Below are 17,852 nucleotides of genomic sequence, written 5' to 3'. Positions count from 1 at the left end.
GAAAGGTTGCCGACACCTGGACCAGAGTAATCTAAAATGTTTCCAAATAAGGGCATAGACTCATAGACTCTAGGACTGGAAGGGACCTCGAGAGGTCATCGAGTCCAGTCCCCTGCCCTCATGGCAGGACCAAATACTGTTTAGACCATCCTTAATAGACATTTATCTAACCTACTCTTAAATATCTCCAGAGATGGAGATTCCACAACTTCCCTAGGCAATCTATTCCAGTGTTTAACTACCCTGACAGTTAGGAATTTTTCCTAATGTCCAACCTAAATCTACCTTGCTGCAAGTTAAGCCCATTGCTTCTTGTTCTATCATTGGAGGCTAAGGTGAACAAGTTTTCTCCCTCCTCCTGATGACACCCTTTTAGATACCTGAAAACTGCTATCATGTCCCCTCTCAGTCTTCTCTTTTCCAAACTAAACGAACCCAATTCCTTCAGCCTTCCTTCATAGGTCATGTTCTCAAGACCTTTAATCATTCTTGTTGCTCTTCTCTGGACCCTCTCCAATTTCTCCACATCTTTCTTGAAATGTGGTGCCCAGAACTGGACGCAATACTCCAGTTGAGGCCTAACCAGCGCAGAGTAAAGCGGAAGAATGACTTCTCGAGTCTTGTTAACAACACACCTGTTAATGCATCCCAGAATCACGTTTGCTTTTTTTGCAACAGTATCACACTATTGACTCATATTAAGCTTGTGGTCTACTATGACCCCTAGATCTCTTTCTGCCATACTCCTTCCTAGACAGTCTCTTCCCATTCTGTATGTGTGAAACTGATTGTTCCTTCCTAGGTGGAGCACTTTGCATTTATCTTTATTGAACTTCATCCTGTTTACCTCAGACCATTTCTCCAATTTGTCCAGATTATATTGAATTTTGACCCTGTCCTCCAAAGCAGTTGCAATCCCTCCCAGTTTGGTATCGTCTGCAAACTTAATAAGCGTACTTTCTATGCCAACATCTAAATCGTTGATGAAGATATTGAACAGAACCGGTCCCAAAACAGACCCTTGCGGAACCCCACTTGTTATACCTTTCCAGCAGGATTGGGAGCCATTAACAACTACTCTCTGAGTACGGTTATCTAGCCAGTTATGCACCTACCTTATAGTAGCCCCATCTAAATTGTACTTTCCTAGTTTATCTATAAGAATATCATGCGAGACCGTATCAAATGCCTTACTAAAGTCTAGGTATATCACATCCACCGCTTCTCCCTTATCCACAAGGCTCGTTATCCTATCAAAGAACGCTATCAGATTAGTTTGACACGATTTGTTCTTTACAAATCCATGCTGGCTATTCCCTATCACTTTACCACCTTCCAAGTGTTTGCAGATAATTTCTTTGATTACCTTCTCCATTATCTTCCCTGGCACAGAAGTTAAAACTAACTGGTCTGTAGTTTCCTGGGTTGTTTTTATTTCCCTTTTTATAGATGGGCACTATATTTGCCCCCTTCCAGTCTTCTGGAATCTCCCCCGTCTCCCATGATTTCCCAAAGATAATAGCTAGAGGCTCAGATACCTCTTCTATTAACTCCTTGAGTATTCTAGGATGCATTTCATCAGGCCCTGGTGACTTGCAGGCATCTAACTTTTCTAAGTGATTTTTTACTTGCTCTTTTTTTATTTTCTCTTCTAAACCTACCCTCTTCCCATAAGCATTCACTATCCTAGACATTCCTTCAGACTTCTCAGTGAAGACTGAAACAAAGAAGTCATTAAGCATCTCTGCCATTTCCAAGTCTCCCGTTACTGTTTCCCCCTCCGCATTGAGCAGTGGGCCTACCCTGTCCTTGGTCTTCCTCTTGCTTCTAATGTATTGATAAAAAGTCTTCTTGTTTCCCTTTATTCCCATAGCTAGTTTGAGTTCATTTTGTGCCTTTGCTTTTCTAATCTTGCCTCTGCATTCCTGTGTTATTTGCCTATATTCATCCTTTGTAATCTGACCTAGTTTCCATTTTTTATATGACGCCTTTTTATTTTGTAAGTCACGCAAGATCTCGTGGTTAAGCCAAGGTGGTCTTTTGCCACATTTTCTATCTTTCCTAACCATCGGAATAACTTGCTTTTGGGCCCTTAATAGTGTCCCTTTGAAAAACTGCCAACTTTCTTCAGTTGTTTTTCCCCTCAGTCTTAATTCCCATGGGACCTTACCTATCAGCTCTCTGAGCTTACCAAAATCCGCCTTCCTGAAATCCATTGTCTCTGTTCTGCTGTACTCCCTTTTACCCTTCCTTAGAATTGCAAATTCTACGATTTCATGATCACTTTCACCCAAGCTTCCTTCTACTTTCAAATTCTCAACAAGTTCCTCCCTATTTGTTAAAATCAAGTCTAGAACAGCTTCTCCCCTAGTAGCTTTTTCAACTTTCTGAAATAAAAAGTTGTCTGCAATGCAGTCCAGGAACTTATTGGATAGTCTGTGCCCCGCGGTGTTATTTTCCCAGCATATATCTGGATAGTTGAAGTCCCCCATCACCACCAAATCTTGGGCTTTGGATGATTTTGTTAGTTGTTTGAAAAAAGCCTCATCCACCTCTTCCACCTGATTAGGTGGCCTGTAGTAGACTCCCAGCACGACATCACCCGTGTTTTTTACCCCTTTTAGCCTAACCCAGAGACTCTCCACACTTCCGTCTCCTATGTCCATCTCCACCTCAGTCCAAGTGTGTACATTTTTAATATATAAGGCAACACCTCCTCCCTTTTTCCCCTGTCTATCCTTCCTGAGCAAACTATACCCATCCACACCAACATTCCAGTCGTGTGTATTATCCCACCAAGTTTCAGTAATGCCAATAATGTCATAGTTGTATTTATTTATTAGCTCCTCCAGTTCTTCCTGCTTATTACCCATACTTCTTGCATTTGTATATAGGCATCTAAGATACTGGTTTGATCTTGCCTCCCAGCTTTGCCCTGACCCTCCTTTCTCTCTGCCATTATTGCCCGTGCTCCCTCCTGTTTCCAACCCATCTCCCAGGTCTTGTTCCCCACCTACCTGTGGTCTTTGCTCACCTGTCCCTGTCGAACCTAGTTTAAAGCCCTCCTTACTAGGTTAGCCAGTCTGTGCGCAAATAAGGCCTTTCCCCTCTTCGAAAGGTGAACGCCGTCTGTTCCTAGCAGTCCTTCCTCGAATAGCATCCCGTGGTTGAGGAAGCCAAAGCCCTCCTGGCGACACCATCTTCGCAGCCAGGCATTCACCTCCACGATGCATCTGTCTCTGCCCGGACCCCTACCTTCAACAGGAAGAATCAAAGAGAATACCACCTGCGCTCCAAACTCCTTAACCCGTACTCCCAGAGCCCTGTAGTCACTCTTGATCTGCTCAGTGTCACACCTTGCAGTATCATTTGTGCCCACATGGATGAGTAGCATGGGGTAGTAGTCAGAAGGCCGGATAATCCTCGACAATGCTTCTGTAACATCTTGGATACGGGCCCCTGGCAGGCAGCATACCTCCCGGGATGAACGGTCAGGGCGACAGATGGGTGTCTCCGTCCCCCTCAGCAGAGAGTCTCCAACCACCACTACCCTACGTTTCTTATCAGTGGTGGCAGCAGACCTCCCAGCCTTAGGGGTACGAGGCTTCACCTCCTTAACTGTTGGGGGTGATTCCTTCTCTCCTGTATCAAGAAGAGCATAACGGTTATCTTTTACCACAGCAGGAGGGTTCGCAGCAGCGGTGGAGCACTGCCTGCTGCTAGAAGTAACCAGCTGGCTGTGTCCACCCTGAGCCGCCTCCTCCACTGGTGTGTCAGATACACCCTGAGGCATCTCCTTCTCCATTGGTGTGTCGGTAGTCCTGTGAACTGGGACAGCTACGTCAGCTGTCTCCATATGGATACTGTCCAGGAATTGCTCATGGATATGGATGTTCCTCAGCCTAGCCACCTCCTCCTGTAGCTCTCCCACCTGCTGCCTGAGAGATTCCACCAGTAGGCACCTTTCACATTGGATGCCACCCCCAGCCTGGATATCAGTAAGTGGAAATTGCAAATTACAGTCTTTGCAAGCCCACACCAGAATCTGGGTAAAAGCATCCATGCTTTGGTGCTCTGTCTGGCTACAGGCGCGGTGGAGGAGACAGAAGCAGTGCTGGCACAGGTGTTGCGGGTCCTCCTCACCATTGTAAGCCTCCCTCTGTCAAACTCTCAAATTCCCGTCTGCAGCTCCCTGTCCGCTCTGCTCTGTTGTAAACAAAAAGGTTTTGGATGTGGCTCAGTTTATAGGTTCAGGGGACCAATGGGTCACAGATAAAACCAACAAGGGACCCCCCCCCCCTTCCTACTCCCCTTCCAAACTCCCTTGTAAAACTCCCTGTTAGCAGCTCCTGTTCACTAAGCTTCCTGGTCACTTGTGCGCAGCTTTATAAAGCCCTGGCCTGAGTGAATGCCCCGCCCACTGGTTAAGGCTCAGCCAATTACCAGAGGCTTCTAGCTTTCAAACCTTCTTGGTAGCTCTGCCTCCAACTTCCAGCTACAGCACACGGTCCTTCAAACAAACAAACCAAACAGACTGACAAACACAAGCTCAGCACACAGCCAGTATCCCCCAAACACAAACACAAACACTGCAGGCAGTCACTTACCCCACAGATGCTGTATGTGCTCCTCCTTCACCTGGAGAACTCCCTTGTAAAACTCCCTGTTAGCAGCTCCTGTTCGCTAGTATTTATTTGGGAAAGGATTACTTAGAATAGTTCTAAGTATAGAAAACAGATATTAAGCCCATTAAAAATGTCAGTATTCTGAGTTGAGATAACAAGGTTCAGATAAGATATGAGAAAGTAGTTGATTGTGATTTTGACTAGGAACACTTAAAAAAAATTAAAAGAGCTTAGCAATTTGTTCCTGGCCTGGCCTGTATTGTTTATCAAAAGTGATATCACAAGGCGGTGGAATATGTAGCAATGTTTGAGGGTTAATTTTTTTTAATTATTAAAAAATATATTACTGATTGATAAGCTCTTCTTGGAACCATAGATTGAAATATTTCTCAACTTCTTTTCTCTTTGTTTTCCTAGTCTCTAGGACCAATCTTTCCAATCCACAGAAATATGCTGCTAGTAACGTTCTTGTGATTTCCTACTTTTGCTGCCCGCGAGCCATAGTCCCTCAAGTACAGTACCACGTGACTGTATATAGTAACCTCTAGTGTGATCAGATCATTATCCGAGTAAACATTTACTTTGACATTCATTTCTGTAATCATTTTTTGTACTTTTTTCAGTTCCTTGCATAACTTCAAGCCAGTTAAACATAAAATTTTTTACTCCAGTATTACAAGCTTCCCCAGTGCAGTAACTTGCCATTTTTTTACTTTATTGGTGTGAGAAATTCAGGGTTTGTTTTGTTTTGTTTTTTGCATGTGGTATATAAAGAGAGAAAAATATATATGTATATTTTCTTCAGAAGGAGATCTTTTAGCAAACTTCAGGTTAGTATTCAAGTGGAAAAACGTGTGCACATTTTTGGAATTTGAAGCTTTCAAACAGTAGCAGAAGTAGTTGTAAATACATGTTTATATTTAATGCATACAGGTATTTGTACTACTGTTGATGAATGCAAGTACTATTTAATATTCTTCAACATATGACATTTCAGTAAAGCTCACATTCACGTTTACACTGTTTTTAATTTCTGATGTCTCATAGAACTAATTTCTTCCTCAGACATTACTCAGGAAAAAGAAATTACTTCTGAATTCTTATTAACTTTAAGAACTGATACCTCAGGTTCCTCTCTTAGATCATTTGGCCCAATAGAGCTTTTATGATTGGACAAGAGATTCATTTATCTAAAGGATTTAAAGGCTGGGATAGTATAAAATATGGATTTGTTGAATACAGCATTAACTATAACTTCAGGCAATATGTTCCAATGAACTTTACGTAACCCCTTGATACCAACAAAGGAATTAGTTGTAAAATTTTCCAATCGGTTTCCTACTTTCATGTCCAGCCAGCGATAACACCAACAAAACTGAAGTACTAAGAAACTGCTTTTTAAAAATTAAACCCTGGGATCAGTCTGAGCATTCCTAGGGGAATATGTTTCACTGCAGTAATGATTAATAGAGCCTCTTAAGTGACAGAATATTCACCAGGAAGTTTTCACTAAATGAAATATTGACTCAGCCGTTCACCAGGAGAAACCCAGCTGGAAAAACTAGTGTTGAGATCCTATAGCTCGAAGATACACTACTTCCAGCATTAATCAACTTGATATGGCACTTTTTAAATGTATCATTATTCAACATTGGCTCTTCACTACAAGCTCAAGGCCAGTGTATCTAAAATGATACTTTTATTTTAAGTATATTTTAGACAGTATTACATTTGCCATAACAAGGAGAGAGAGAGAGAGAGAGAGAGAGTAATCTTTATATCTGCATCAAATAGCACTGTTGTAAAGACTTTTGCCAATCTATATTGTGCATAATGTAACTCAGCCATAGAAATTTGCTCGGATTTGAAACTTGGCATATATGATCTCAGCTAAGTAACATTCTTTTCTTTAAATATGGGCGACTGTCAAGGAATGCTCTGGTTCTGTAGGATTATGTAATATAGTCTTAACTGATGGCAAGGGTTTCTATAGTGCAGAATAGGCTTTCTTTAATGTGTGTTGTTTAAATCTAAATAAAGGAAAAGCTAATTCAGACTTATTTAAAATTCTCTGCGTTAAGATATACTATTTTACCAATTTAAGATATTTTTTGCAGTTTGATAACTTGAAAAAAAATTGAAATGAAAATAAGGGATATTGGACACAATACATATTGTATTGTCCTAAATAAATATTTAAAATACCATGAGGTTTAATTGGCGAATAAGACACAAATAAAAAGTGTTCTTAACATCTGTGTGCCAGATTATCCCTTGCATGGAAAGAGCTGCCCAGAAAATTCATTAGCCGTCTCCCCTCTGATTTCACTGGTACAACCTCCTTTCTTCTAGGATGGACTTCATGCTATGAGGGGCATTGTTAATCCCATAGTCTATTAAGTCAGATGTTACACATTTCTGAATATATATTTTTTAAAATACGTCTTTTAGAAAACTAAAAATGATTTCCAATAGCTATCTAACGTGTTTTTTTAAAGGGGGTGAATTAACCCAGTCCTGTTCTATTGAAGTCAGTGGGAGTTCCATTTAGGTACATACAGAAGCAGGGACCTATCCTAGTGACTAGGATTGGAGCAGGAGGCATCCCTTAATTCTCATAAAGATGTGTGATTAACAGCACTAGAATTTGCAAGTTCTGTGCTGTTTTCCTCTCATTCATAACTTGCAACACCCCTGCTGTTCCACATGGACTTTCTTGAGACTGCTAGTCAGGTTGAATTGTCTTGTTTTTGTTGTGTATACAGATGGAGAGTCAGATGAGATTGCAATGCCATTTTCATTCCCAGTCTATGCAGTATTTGAATTTGTCTCCAAAAGTGTTGGGTCAACCAGTGCTGCTTTATTTTTATTTATTTATTTTTTTTGTTACTCCATCATGATATAGTTTTCTGTATTGCTTTCAAATCAGTTGCCTATGTTTAAAATAAAACACAAAAATATTTCAGGTACTCATGGAGTTGTTAATGGTAATGGATGACATCTGACATCACCTTTTGAATCAGAGATTTTTGTCATTGACTTCAGCGTGGCCAGGATTTCACCCAGTGTCTATATACCTACAAAGTATTGAGAATTGCTGCTAAGAAATGATTTCTTATGTTATTTTTGTGGTTTCCATAAGAGTAAATATTGCTAGTAATAAACAGTAAATAAATATCAAATAAGGTATAGTAATTTTATGTAAACATTTTCATGTATACCAAAATGTTTAGTAAAATAACATAATTAAAGATCAATCTCTTCAAGTAGTTGTGATGGGTATTTCTAGACTTTGGATTCTAAAATGCAAGTTTTTCCATTATGCTAGTGATGGATTGTTCTCTCCTCTTTTAAAAGGTGTTCCCTACTTAAGATACTTCCTATTTTGCAATTTCTTAATGGTGAAAACCTAAATTCTCCTGAAAAACTCTCAACTGAAAGAATCAAAGAGTCAGAACCAGGAAGCTTTTTGAAATTTTGTCAAGCTCAGATTGAAGAAATTGACTTAATAAAAAAGAAGACCATTGAACAAGGGTAGATATCTGAAATCTTTTTATGCAAATATTATTATTTTCAAAAACAACCTTTTGAACATGTTATGTCTTTAGTTTACTTCCTCATTGTTTTCCTGTATTTTATTTAAATTTTTGTCTGGGAATATAAATTACATTAAGAATAAGAATATATATTAGTAATTTAAACAGAAAGAGCATTACAATGATGTTATAATTATCCTCAAAATAAGCTTACAAAGCCAGGTCAGAGTTTAGGTTAAATTTAAGAGATCCAAACAAGTTTGTCTATCCTCTAAGGGCCGATTCAATCAATACATTTTAGTATTTGTGTTCCAAGATTAGATTACATTGATTTTTGTTAAAGGCACATTGAGATTTTTTTCCATATTAGTTTTTCTTGGGTATATTGATAATACTCCAAATGATTGGAGGTACATAGGTAAAGCTTGAAGTTTTTATAAGGGAGGACTGTGGGGCTTGATGCTTGAGCAGCTGTCCTGTGGTAAATTTTTCTTAAATAAATTTATGAGATTGAGGTTGTCTTGCAAGGAGATAATGTAGAAGTATGGAGAAAACATCTTTCCCAGAATAATTTTAGAAAAGATAACATAAAGCAGGTAATAATGAGGCAGGTAACACTGCTTAACAAATTAATTGGTCTTGGGCCAACCAAAAGTTTCCTGTTTGATCATTCCTAAATTAGTTCTGATACATACGCCAAGAAATGGATATATCAATTCAAATAATTCACTTGTCTAGCACTGAAATGTCAAATCCTTTTAGAAACCAAGAAGTTAGTCACTCTGTGTGTGTGGGTGCGTGTGGGTGTATACGCTTGAATGTAAGTGTACGCATAAATAAAATGTACCGTATTTGTTAACAGACATCCTCCTACTATATATGTTGCATAAACAGCTTTTTTTCATTTTTTCAAATATGTTACAAGTTTATTTTTGTACAGGTTTTTTATGTTTGCTTTATTTTGATAAGGGATATTACTGGGGCTTTTCTTGTTCTGATTAATCTCTGGAATCACTCAATGTTTTCATCCTGGGGCAACATCTACATTTCCGGGATGAGACCTTCATGCATTGTCTATAGTGATTGTCCTATTCCTTACTAAGGGTTATAGATTTTGTTAGCATAAAATATTTGTGATATGAATTCTGAACTGCATATTATTACAATATCTCATACAAAATATCTATTTGTTTTTTAGCTATTTATCAGAAACACGCTTTTGTGTATATTTCATAAAATAATACAGAGTGATCTGTGTTTCTCATTCCATTCATTAGTTTTTTGGTATCTTGCATAGGAATAGACACTTCAGTTCAGGAAAGTAATCAAGCCTGTGCTTAGCTGTAAGTGGGTGAATATTTCCACTAAAGATAATGGCACTGCCCATATGCTTGAAGTTAAGTGCTTACTTAAGTGCTTTGCTGAAACAGGCCCAGATAAATCAGGAAACTGTAAATCTTTCCAAGCCTTTCTGTGACCTATTAGCACCTTTACATTAGGGACTGTAATAACTTCTTAAACCAGAAAATAACTCTTTTTAATGTTAGGTAGTCTCTGAAGGGCTTTAGATATCTACCATTTTATGGTTCACAAGGTCTAGTATTAAAGGTTCTTCACTCAAAACAAAACATTTTACCCATGTTTGTTAGATGTATTCTCTCATATCATGAGGTGTATCTGAGTTGTCCTGCTATATTAACAGATTATCATTTTATTTTCCTATATGAGTAATGCTGTCATGCTGACTCTTCTTATAATGTATGTTGAAGACTTAGGTGTGTTATTTTGCAGAAGTACTCTCACTACTTCTTCAAGTGCTTGCTTATGTCGATTCCAATTAGGTATGTGCGCACTGCATGCACAGTAGCCAGAAGGTTTTTCTCCTAACAGTACTCCTGAGGTTGGCTCAGGTGGCCCCTGGAATCATGCCTCTTTGATGCTGTATATAGGGCTCTGCCAACCCACCCCCACTTCAGTTCCTTCTTTCCACCTGTGACAGTTAGCCAGATCACTTGTTCCCTCTTGCTTTGGTAAGCTTTCTCTCTAGTAGTCTTCAGACTGTTTTTTCTGTAGTTAGACCAGTAGTTAGTAGTTGTAGTTAGTTTAGTCATTATATAGTTAGAATTCCAGTAAGGAATTGTTCTGGGGTACTCCCCATTCTACTCATCCACTGGGTGCTACTCAAGGTTTGGAGGGACGAAGCCTCGGTAATATTGATAGCTCCATGGCAGCACTGGTACACATCTCTTCTGGAGCTGTCAGTGGAAACTCTGATCACACAACCGCTTCTCCTGGACCTGATAACTCAGGACCATGACTATCTTCAGCACTGCAACCCTGAATCTCTACACTTCATGGCTTGGAAGCTCCAGGGCAAACCCAATGGAGCTTGCTTGCTCAGATCCAATTATGGAAGTCCTCCTTGGCAGTAGGAAACCGTCTAGTAGGGCCACCTACCTAGCCAAATGGAAGAGATTCACAATTTGGTCATCGCAGAAATACACATCTTCTGCGCACTCAACAGTATCTTTTATCTTGGACTTCTGCACCTGAAGCAACAAGGGCTTTCTATGTCATCAATAAAAGTCCACTTGGCTACCATTTCCACCTTTCACCCAGGTGTGGCGGGCCAGTCGGTCATCGCAACTCAATAGTTGGATGCTTCCTTAAAGGACTTGAGAGGCTATACTCTCAAATATGACAACCGATCCCGGCCTGGAACCTTAACCTAGTTCTTTCCAGAGTATTGGGGCTCCTCTTTGAGTCAGTAGCGACATGTTCTTTGCTTTGTCTCTCGTGAAAGGGAACATTTCTGGTAGCAATAACATTTGCCAGGAGAGTATCCAAGATTAAGGCTCTAACATCTGAACTTCCCTACACAGTCTTCTATAAGGACAAGGTGCAGCTTCGACCACACCCAGCTTTCCTACCGAAGGTCATCTCCCAGTTTCACTTTAATCAGGACATTTTTCTTAGTCTTTTACCCCAAGCCGCATGCAAACAGCCAGGAACAAAGACTTCACTCTTTGGTGTTCACGGGGCCTTACCCTTCTATATTGAACGGATGAAGCAGTTTCAAAAATCTACTCAACTATTCGTCACAGTAGCAGACAGAATGAAGGGACTCCCAGTCTCTTCTCAAAAAATTTCTTCATGGATTACCTCAAGTATCTGAACATGCTATGATCTGGTGAAAGTACCTGCCCCCATGCTGACAGCACACTTCATGAGGGTGCAGGCATCTTCAGTGGCATTCCTGGCCCAGGTCCTAACTCAGGAAATTTGCAGGGCTGCAATGTGGTCCTCAGTCCACACCTTTCCCATGTATTATGGCATTACTCAGCAGGCTGGAGACAGTGCAGCCTTCGGCAGAGCGGTGCTTCATTCAGCAAACCCATGAGCTCTGACCCTACCTCCGAGTTCCTGGTTGGGAGTCACCTAATTTGAATCGACACGAGCAAGCGCTCGAAGAAGAAAAATGTTTACCTGCCTTTTGTAACTGTTGTTCTTTGAGATGTGTTGCTCATGTCCCGTCCAAGACCCACCAGCCTAACCCTCTGTCGGAGCAAGGCCAACAAGAAGGAACTGAAGTGGTGGCGGGTCAGCAAGGCCCTATATATGGCGCCAAGGAGGTGCAACTCCAGGGTGCATCTGAGCTGACCCAGTGGGTACTGCTAGCAGAAAAACCTTCTGGCTGCTGTGCACATTACGTTGGAATGGACACGAGCAACATATCTTGAAGAACAACAGTTACAAAAGGTAGGTAACCGTTTTTTCTATACGTGATAGTCAGTATATCCTAAATGGAGTGTCTATCCTCTTCTGTTTCAAATTATATGTACGTATTATGTGAGCTTGCAGTGGAAGAATCACCTCATCAAGAGGCAACTTTGTCCTACATTAACCAGGTTTTTAACTAGTAACACCTTCCTTCTTTACTGTGTAAGTTCAGTATTGGAAGGGTTTTTTTTAAACTTTATCTGTAGCAAACTCTACAGATGAGGCCTGTAGAAGGTCCATTTAGTTTGTGTTTACAGTTCATTTTGTCTGACCATTCCTGGGTTCTAAGTCATACTGCCCTGATTACTTTTCAGGGCTATAGTATTTAGATTTATTCTTATTTTACGTGTCCAGTTTTCTCTCTGGTTTCCAGAACGTGTTCACACTGCATGCTCTTATTCTTACAGCACACAGTAAGTTTTCACATCTCTGTAGCCAGCTGTATTTTAATTTTGATTCTTGACGTCTGTTTTGCAGATGAAGCGCTGATGCTTCCTCACCAGTTTACCACTTGAAGCAATGACTCCTTGCTAAAAAATTTACCTACTATTTATTTATCATGTAGAGAACTTTATAGTGTCCTCAACTGTGGATCTAAAGTGGTACCTCAATAAGCAAATCACTTTCCTGCAATGTGACTATAGACACTTAGGACTGCTTCAGCCCTCAATAAGGATGGGAAATATCAATTGCTGGTGTATTTGGGGAGGTTACAACAAAATTCTAAAGCTATGGCAGTTCCTGCCATAATATAGCACTATGCAGCCTAAATTTTGGATATATTTGAGAAGAACGATTACAAGTAGATAATTCTCATGTCTAGTTTTTATTTCACAATTAATCTTTAGTTTAACTATCTTTTATTGCCAATGATATCTGAAGGTCCTTTAAAAATGTGACCCTTAGTAATTTTTAAATTTAAACTTGTAAATTGGAAATGGATGAAACAACTCTTACGAAATTTGGTTTTAAGAAGTATTCACTTGGGTTACAATCCTTTATGTTATATTTTTTTTGGCCCAAAGCACATTTTATGGGTGATTTAAAAACCATTGAAAAGTGCACTTAAAAAAACACACATAAAAACTCCTAAACAAAACATACCTACATAAGCCTAAACAGCACAGCTATTATACTTACATACTGCGATACTTTTTCCAAGTCGACTGACTTAATGTAACGTTGAATAAGAACAGACTGAAAAAAGAGCAAGCTTCTTGTCTGTTTCACATCTCACTAAATTATGAGCCCCTGTAGGTACGACCTCAGCTATGTAATCTGCCAAAAGTAATCACTGGTTGGTTCTCTAATCCATGTTTCATATACCACTGCTGCTCAAATAAATTGTCTGTGCAGTTTCTGCTTTCAAATGCCTTGTTTTTACCATGCTTAAGAAATTATGTTTTTAAAAAATTAAATTTCTGTATTCTAATAATGCCTGCCACGTAATCTTTTGGCACTTACTAATAAATAGCTATATTAAGAAATGCAACACTTCAGTTTCAGTAATAGATACTGATGGAAGTTGAAAACCTTATAAATAGTACCTATTTAAAATAGTGAAAATGACAGGAAAGCTCTGTTATGGGAATGTGAAAGAAGAAATATAAACAGTAAACTCTTTTATGTATCTATAAGGGACTTCTGTATTTTTTAGTTGAATAATAATGATACTTCTATGTGTTTCCTCTATGCAGAATTATTTTACTACACAATTACAAATAGAATCTAATGTAATATCTGAGTGTACAGTCTGCACATACTGTTTGTCAGAACTCATATTTCTTTTAAACACAGAATTGTGTAATAATTCTTTATTAAAGTGACATACACTGAATACTGAAATCTGATATCATTTATGTTTGGGAAAGTAAGTCATTCTACACTATCAGACAGCATGGTGCTTTATTAATGGCTATATTGCCAACATTGGTGAAAGGGTGCTTTTAAATATCTACTTGTAGGGTAAAGATCCAGATAAGAATAAGACATTTTTGCCAGAGCATTACTAATGCCTACATGTGTTTTTGCAGAACTGACATCTAGCATGTTAGGCAAAGTCTTTGATGGCTTGTCAATAGTAGTAGTAGTAGTAGTAAAGTCCATTTGTTTCTGGCTGACATCTGGTGACATCATAGCAGAATTTTCGGAAGCCTTTTCAATCCATTGCTAACTTCACACACACAGCATCTGAACTCCTAGTGATCTGCTGCAAATCTTCTATCCATCTTCTCACTGGTTGTCCTTTACTATAATGATCCATCACTATTGCTTTCATGATAATTTGTTCAAAGGTATTTTCATGTCTTTGTCTGGTTTGATCACAATATATAAGTTTTCACCTCTTGATTTCCAAGAGCCAAATCCGCTTCTCTCTGGTAATATTTCAAATGTAAGTGCTTTTCTGACCAGGAGATGCACAAGAGTCTTCACCAGTACCACATCTCAAAGCCTTCAATTTTCTTTTTGTCTGCAGCATTAGTTTTCCAGGATTCATATCCATAAGTAACTAAAGTTCACCAGTCAAACTTTCATGCACTTTGAGATGCCAGTTTTTCCACACTTTCATATAAAGACCATGGCTGAGTGATCCATCTCTAATCATCATGCTGTTTCTTTGGAGCAGCCTCATTGGTTGGATATGTACGATCCCCAGATAATGAAATTGTAGCATTTCTCCATTTTGTTAATAGTCTTTTTAGACTTTATTCTCTTTTAGACCCTCAGTAGACATTGAGACTTGTTGGTTGGAGTCTGTGTTTTGTTATGTTCTACTCTAGATTCAGAAATATTTAGTACCATCTTTACTTTGTCTTGCTTAGGTCCTGTTTTACAGTAGATTCATAAGGTTATTGGTGTATAGATTAAAATAGACTCAAATCCTCCAGAATTTGCTGGACTATATGCTCCTAACCACACTAAAATTTGCAGTGAAATAGATACTCCTGTCTGTATTTCAAACCCAAAGTCTGAATACCAAGAAAAAATTATATTCTAATCAAGCTACTGGTACAATAAAATAAGCAAACTACTATGTGTTAGTGTATTCAAGATACTGAAAAAATAAAGAGAGAGAAAGAAACAATATAAGAATATTATAAATTGGCAGTTAAAGCAGGAGTCATTTAGTACTCAGTGTTCACAATGTTACGTGTGTGCTAAACTCATCCAATATGTGGTTTATATACATTAGAAAATAAATGCATGGTTGTTTTAAAAATATAATTCCAGCTGTCTAAAATAAATGTAATTGCTTTTTTATCTTTCTTCAGAAATGCTTCTTCCTTGGATGCTGCACAGAGTCAGTGCTGGTATTTTAAGGAGCTGATGAAACTTAGTAATGAACACCGATATGCACATGAATATGGAGACCTAAACATTGCTGACAGAGACGAACCAGAAGCACAGCAAGATCATTTGAAGCAAACAGCCACCGACAGCCTACAGCAAAATAACCTCTTTATCGCTGGTGCAAAGGAAAATAAGCAGGGCTTGCTGAATCCTTCTGAAAGATGGATTACTACAGGCCACATTCAGCCTATGTGCATTAACTCCTCCATACCTGTGCCTCAAAAAAAAAGTAATCAAGAGCACAAAATAAAGAAGAAAAGCATTGAATGTTACATCAGTCACAAAGGGGAGAGCAAAGATAACAGTAAAATATCAACCCCAACTACAAGAAATACATTCAGAGAGACAATTATTGCGAGTAATGAGGGAGAGAATCTCCAGCATGTTGAGTACAGTGTGGAAAAGTAAGATATAAATGTCAAATATTTGCTCTTAAAACGCAGTTCCATTTCTGCATAATTGTAATGTGAAAAGTTAGTTTTCAAAATAGTTTCCAATGGGATGCAAACTTACAACTATTATGTTCCATTAAGGGTTTGACTGCACAGCAAGTTACTGTGCTGTGAATCTGCGGCGCACTAGCTTGCCATGCAGTAGCATCCTGTGTGGACACTGCTACAGCACAGTGAAAGTCCTGGAGTGTGGCTTAGCATTCTTTTACTTCAAAACGCAATGTCCTATATATAACACACTGGCTTGCTGTGCAGTAACTTGACATGTAGACAAACCCTTTGTCTTTTCTGTTCACCTCCTATGTACTTTTTAATAAGTTTTAACTCTTATTGTCTCCTAATCATGGTTAAAATTCATATCCCTTATGACTGACAGTTCTGTGGTATTTTGTTGGTAGCATTTTAACAATATTTTAAAAGTATCAGAGGGGTAGCCATGTTAGTCTGGATCTGTAAAAGCAGCAAAGAATCCTGTGGCACCTTATAGACTAACAGACGTTTTGGAGCATGAGCTTTCGTGGGTGAATACCCACTTCTTCAGATGCATGTGGTGGAAATATCCAGGGGCAGGTAAACATATGCTAGCAAGCAAGCTAGAGATAACGAGGTCAGTTCAATCAGGGAGGATGAGGCCCTGTTCTAGCAGTTGAGGTGTGAAAACCAAGAGAGGAGAAACTGGTTCTGTAGTTGGCAAGCCATTCGCAGTCTTTGTTCAGTCCTGAGCTGATGGTGTCAAATTTGCAGATGAACTTAAGCTCAGCAGTTTCTCTTTGAAGTCTGGTCCTGAAGTTTTTTTGCTGCAGGATGGCCACCTTAAGGTCTGCTATAGTGTGGCCAGGGAGGTTGAAGTGCTCTCCTACAGGTTTTTGTATATTGCCATTCCTAATGTCTGATTTGTGTCCATTTATCCTTTTCCGTAGAGACTGTCCAGTTTGGCCGATGTACATAGCAGAGGGGCATTGCTGCCATATGATGGCGTATATTACATTGGTGGATGTGCAGGTGAATGAACCAGTGATGGTGTGGCTGATCTGATTAGGTCCTGTGATGGTGTCGCTGGTGTAGATATGTGGGCAGAGTTGGCATCGAGGTTTGTTGCATGGATTGGTTTCTGAGCTAGAGTTATTATGGTGCGGTGTGCAGTTACTGGTGAGAATGTGTTTCAGGTTGGCAGGTTGTCTGTGGGCAAGGACTGGCCTGCCACCCAAGGCCTGTGAAAGTGTGGGATCATTGTCCAGGATGGGTTGTAGATCCTTGATGATGCGTTGGAGGGGTTTTAGCTGGGGGCTGTATGTGATGGCCAGTGGAGTCCTGTTGGTTTCTTTCTTGGGTTTGTCTTGCAGTAGGAGGCTTCTGGGTACACGTCTGGCTCTGTTGATCTGTTTCCTTATTTCCTCGTGCGGGTATTGTAGTTTTGAGAATGCTTGGTGGAGATTTTGTAGGTGTTGGTCTCTGTCTGAGGGGTTAGAGCAGATGCGGTTGTACCTCAGTGCTTGGCTGTAGACAATGGATCGTGTGATGTGCCCGGGATGCTAGCATATATATACCTGCCCCTGGATATTTCCACCACATGCATCTGAAGAAGTGGGTATTCACCCACGAAAGCTCATGCTCCAAAACGTCTGTTAGTCTATAAGGTGCCACAGGATTCTTTGCTGCTTTTACAATATTTTAAAAATGTATTCTCATTGAAAACTGCGTGAAGGTAAGGAGAAAATCTGAAGAAGTGGGTATTCACCCACAAAAGCTCATGCTCCAAAACGTCTGTTAGTCTATAAGGTGCCACAGGATTCTTTGCTGCTTTTACAATATTTTAAAAATGTATTCTCATTGAAAACTGCGTGAAGGTAAGGAGAAAATTTAAAAATGTGACTTCTATCTAACTTTTCCTTTCTTGGTACTAAATACATGAACCCTCTGCCTAATTGTATAAAACAATAAGAAACAATAGTGCAGAGGTTTTTGACCACTGTTAGTAAGATTTTTTTTTCTGTAACTTTCATTAGGGCTCAGTCCTAATCTGTGCTGAGTTTACAGTTGAAAAAGTGGGAGGGAAAGGTGCTGTTAAAGCTACTTCTCCATTTTCCTGACCCAGGGCCAATCACATG

The 17,852-nt window shown here is 39.4% G+C and overlaps 1 protein-coding gene across 5 annotated transcripts in view; it reads left to right on the top strand.

The window, feature by feature from the left end:
• LRRIQ1 (leucine rich repeats and IQ motif containing 1) overlaps window positions 1-17,852 on the top strand; it is a 175,157-nt gene that overhangs the window by 63,761 nt on the left and 93,544 nt on the right. For 4 of the 5 annotated variants that reach the window (XM_030548608.1, XM_030548612.1, XM_030548607.1 and 1 more), the window contains exons 15-16: window positions 7,983-8,159; window positions 15,214-15,696. In XM_030548608.1, the coding sequence (XP_030404468.1) occupies window positions 7,983-8,159; window positions 15,214-15,696 (660 nt within the window). The remainder of the gene's footprint in view (window positions 1-7,982; window positions 8,160-15,213; window positions 15,697-17,852) is intronic. The other variant, XM_030548609.1, reaches the window with a different exon arrangement.

Source organism: Gopherus evgoodei, chromosome 1 (assembly GCF_007399415.2).
Source record: "Gopherus evgoodei ecotype Sinaloan lineage chromosome 1, rGopEvg1_v1.p, whole genome shotgun sequence".
Classification (NCBI taxonomy): domain Eukaryota; kingdom Metazoa; phylum Chordata; order Testudines; family Testudinidae; genus Gopherus; species Gopherus evgoodei.
This window is presented reverse-complemented; position numbering and strand designations above follow the sequence as displayed.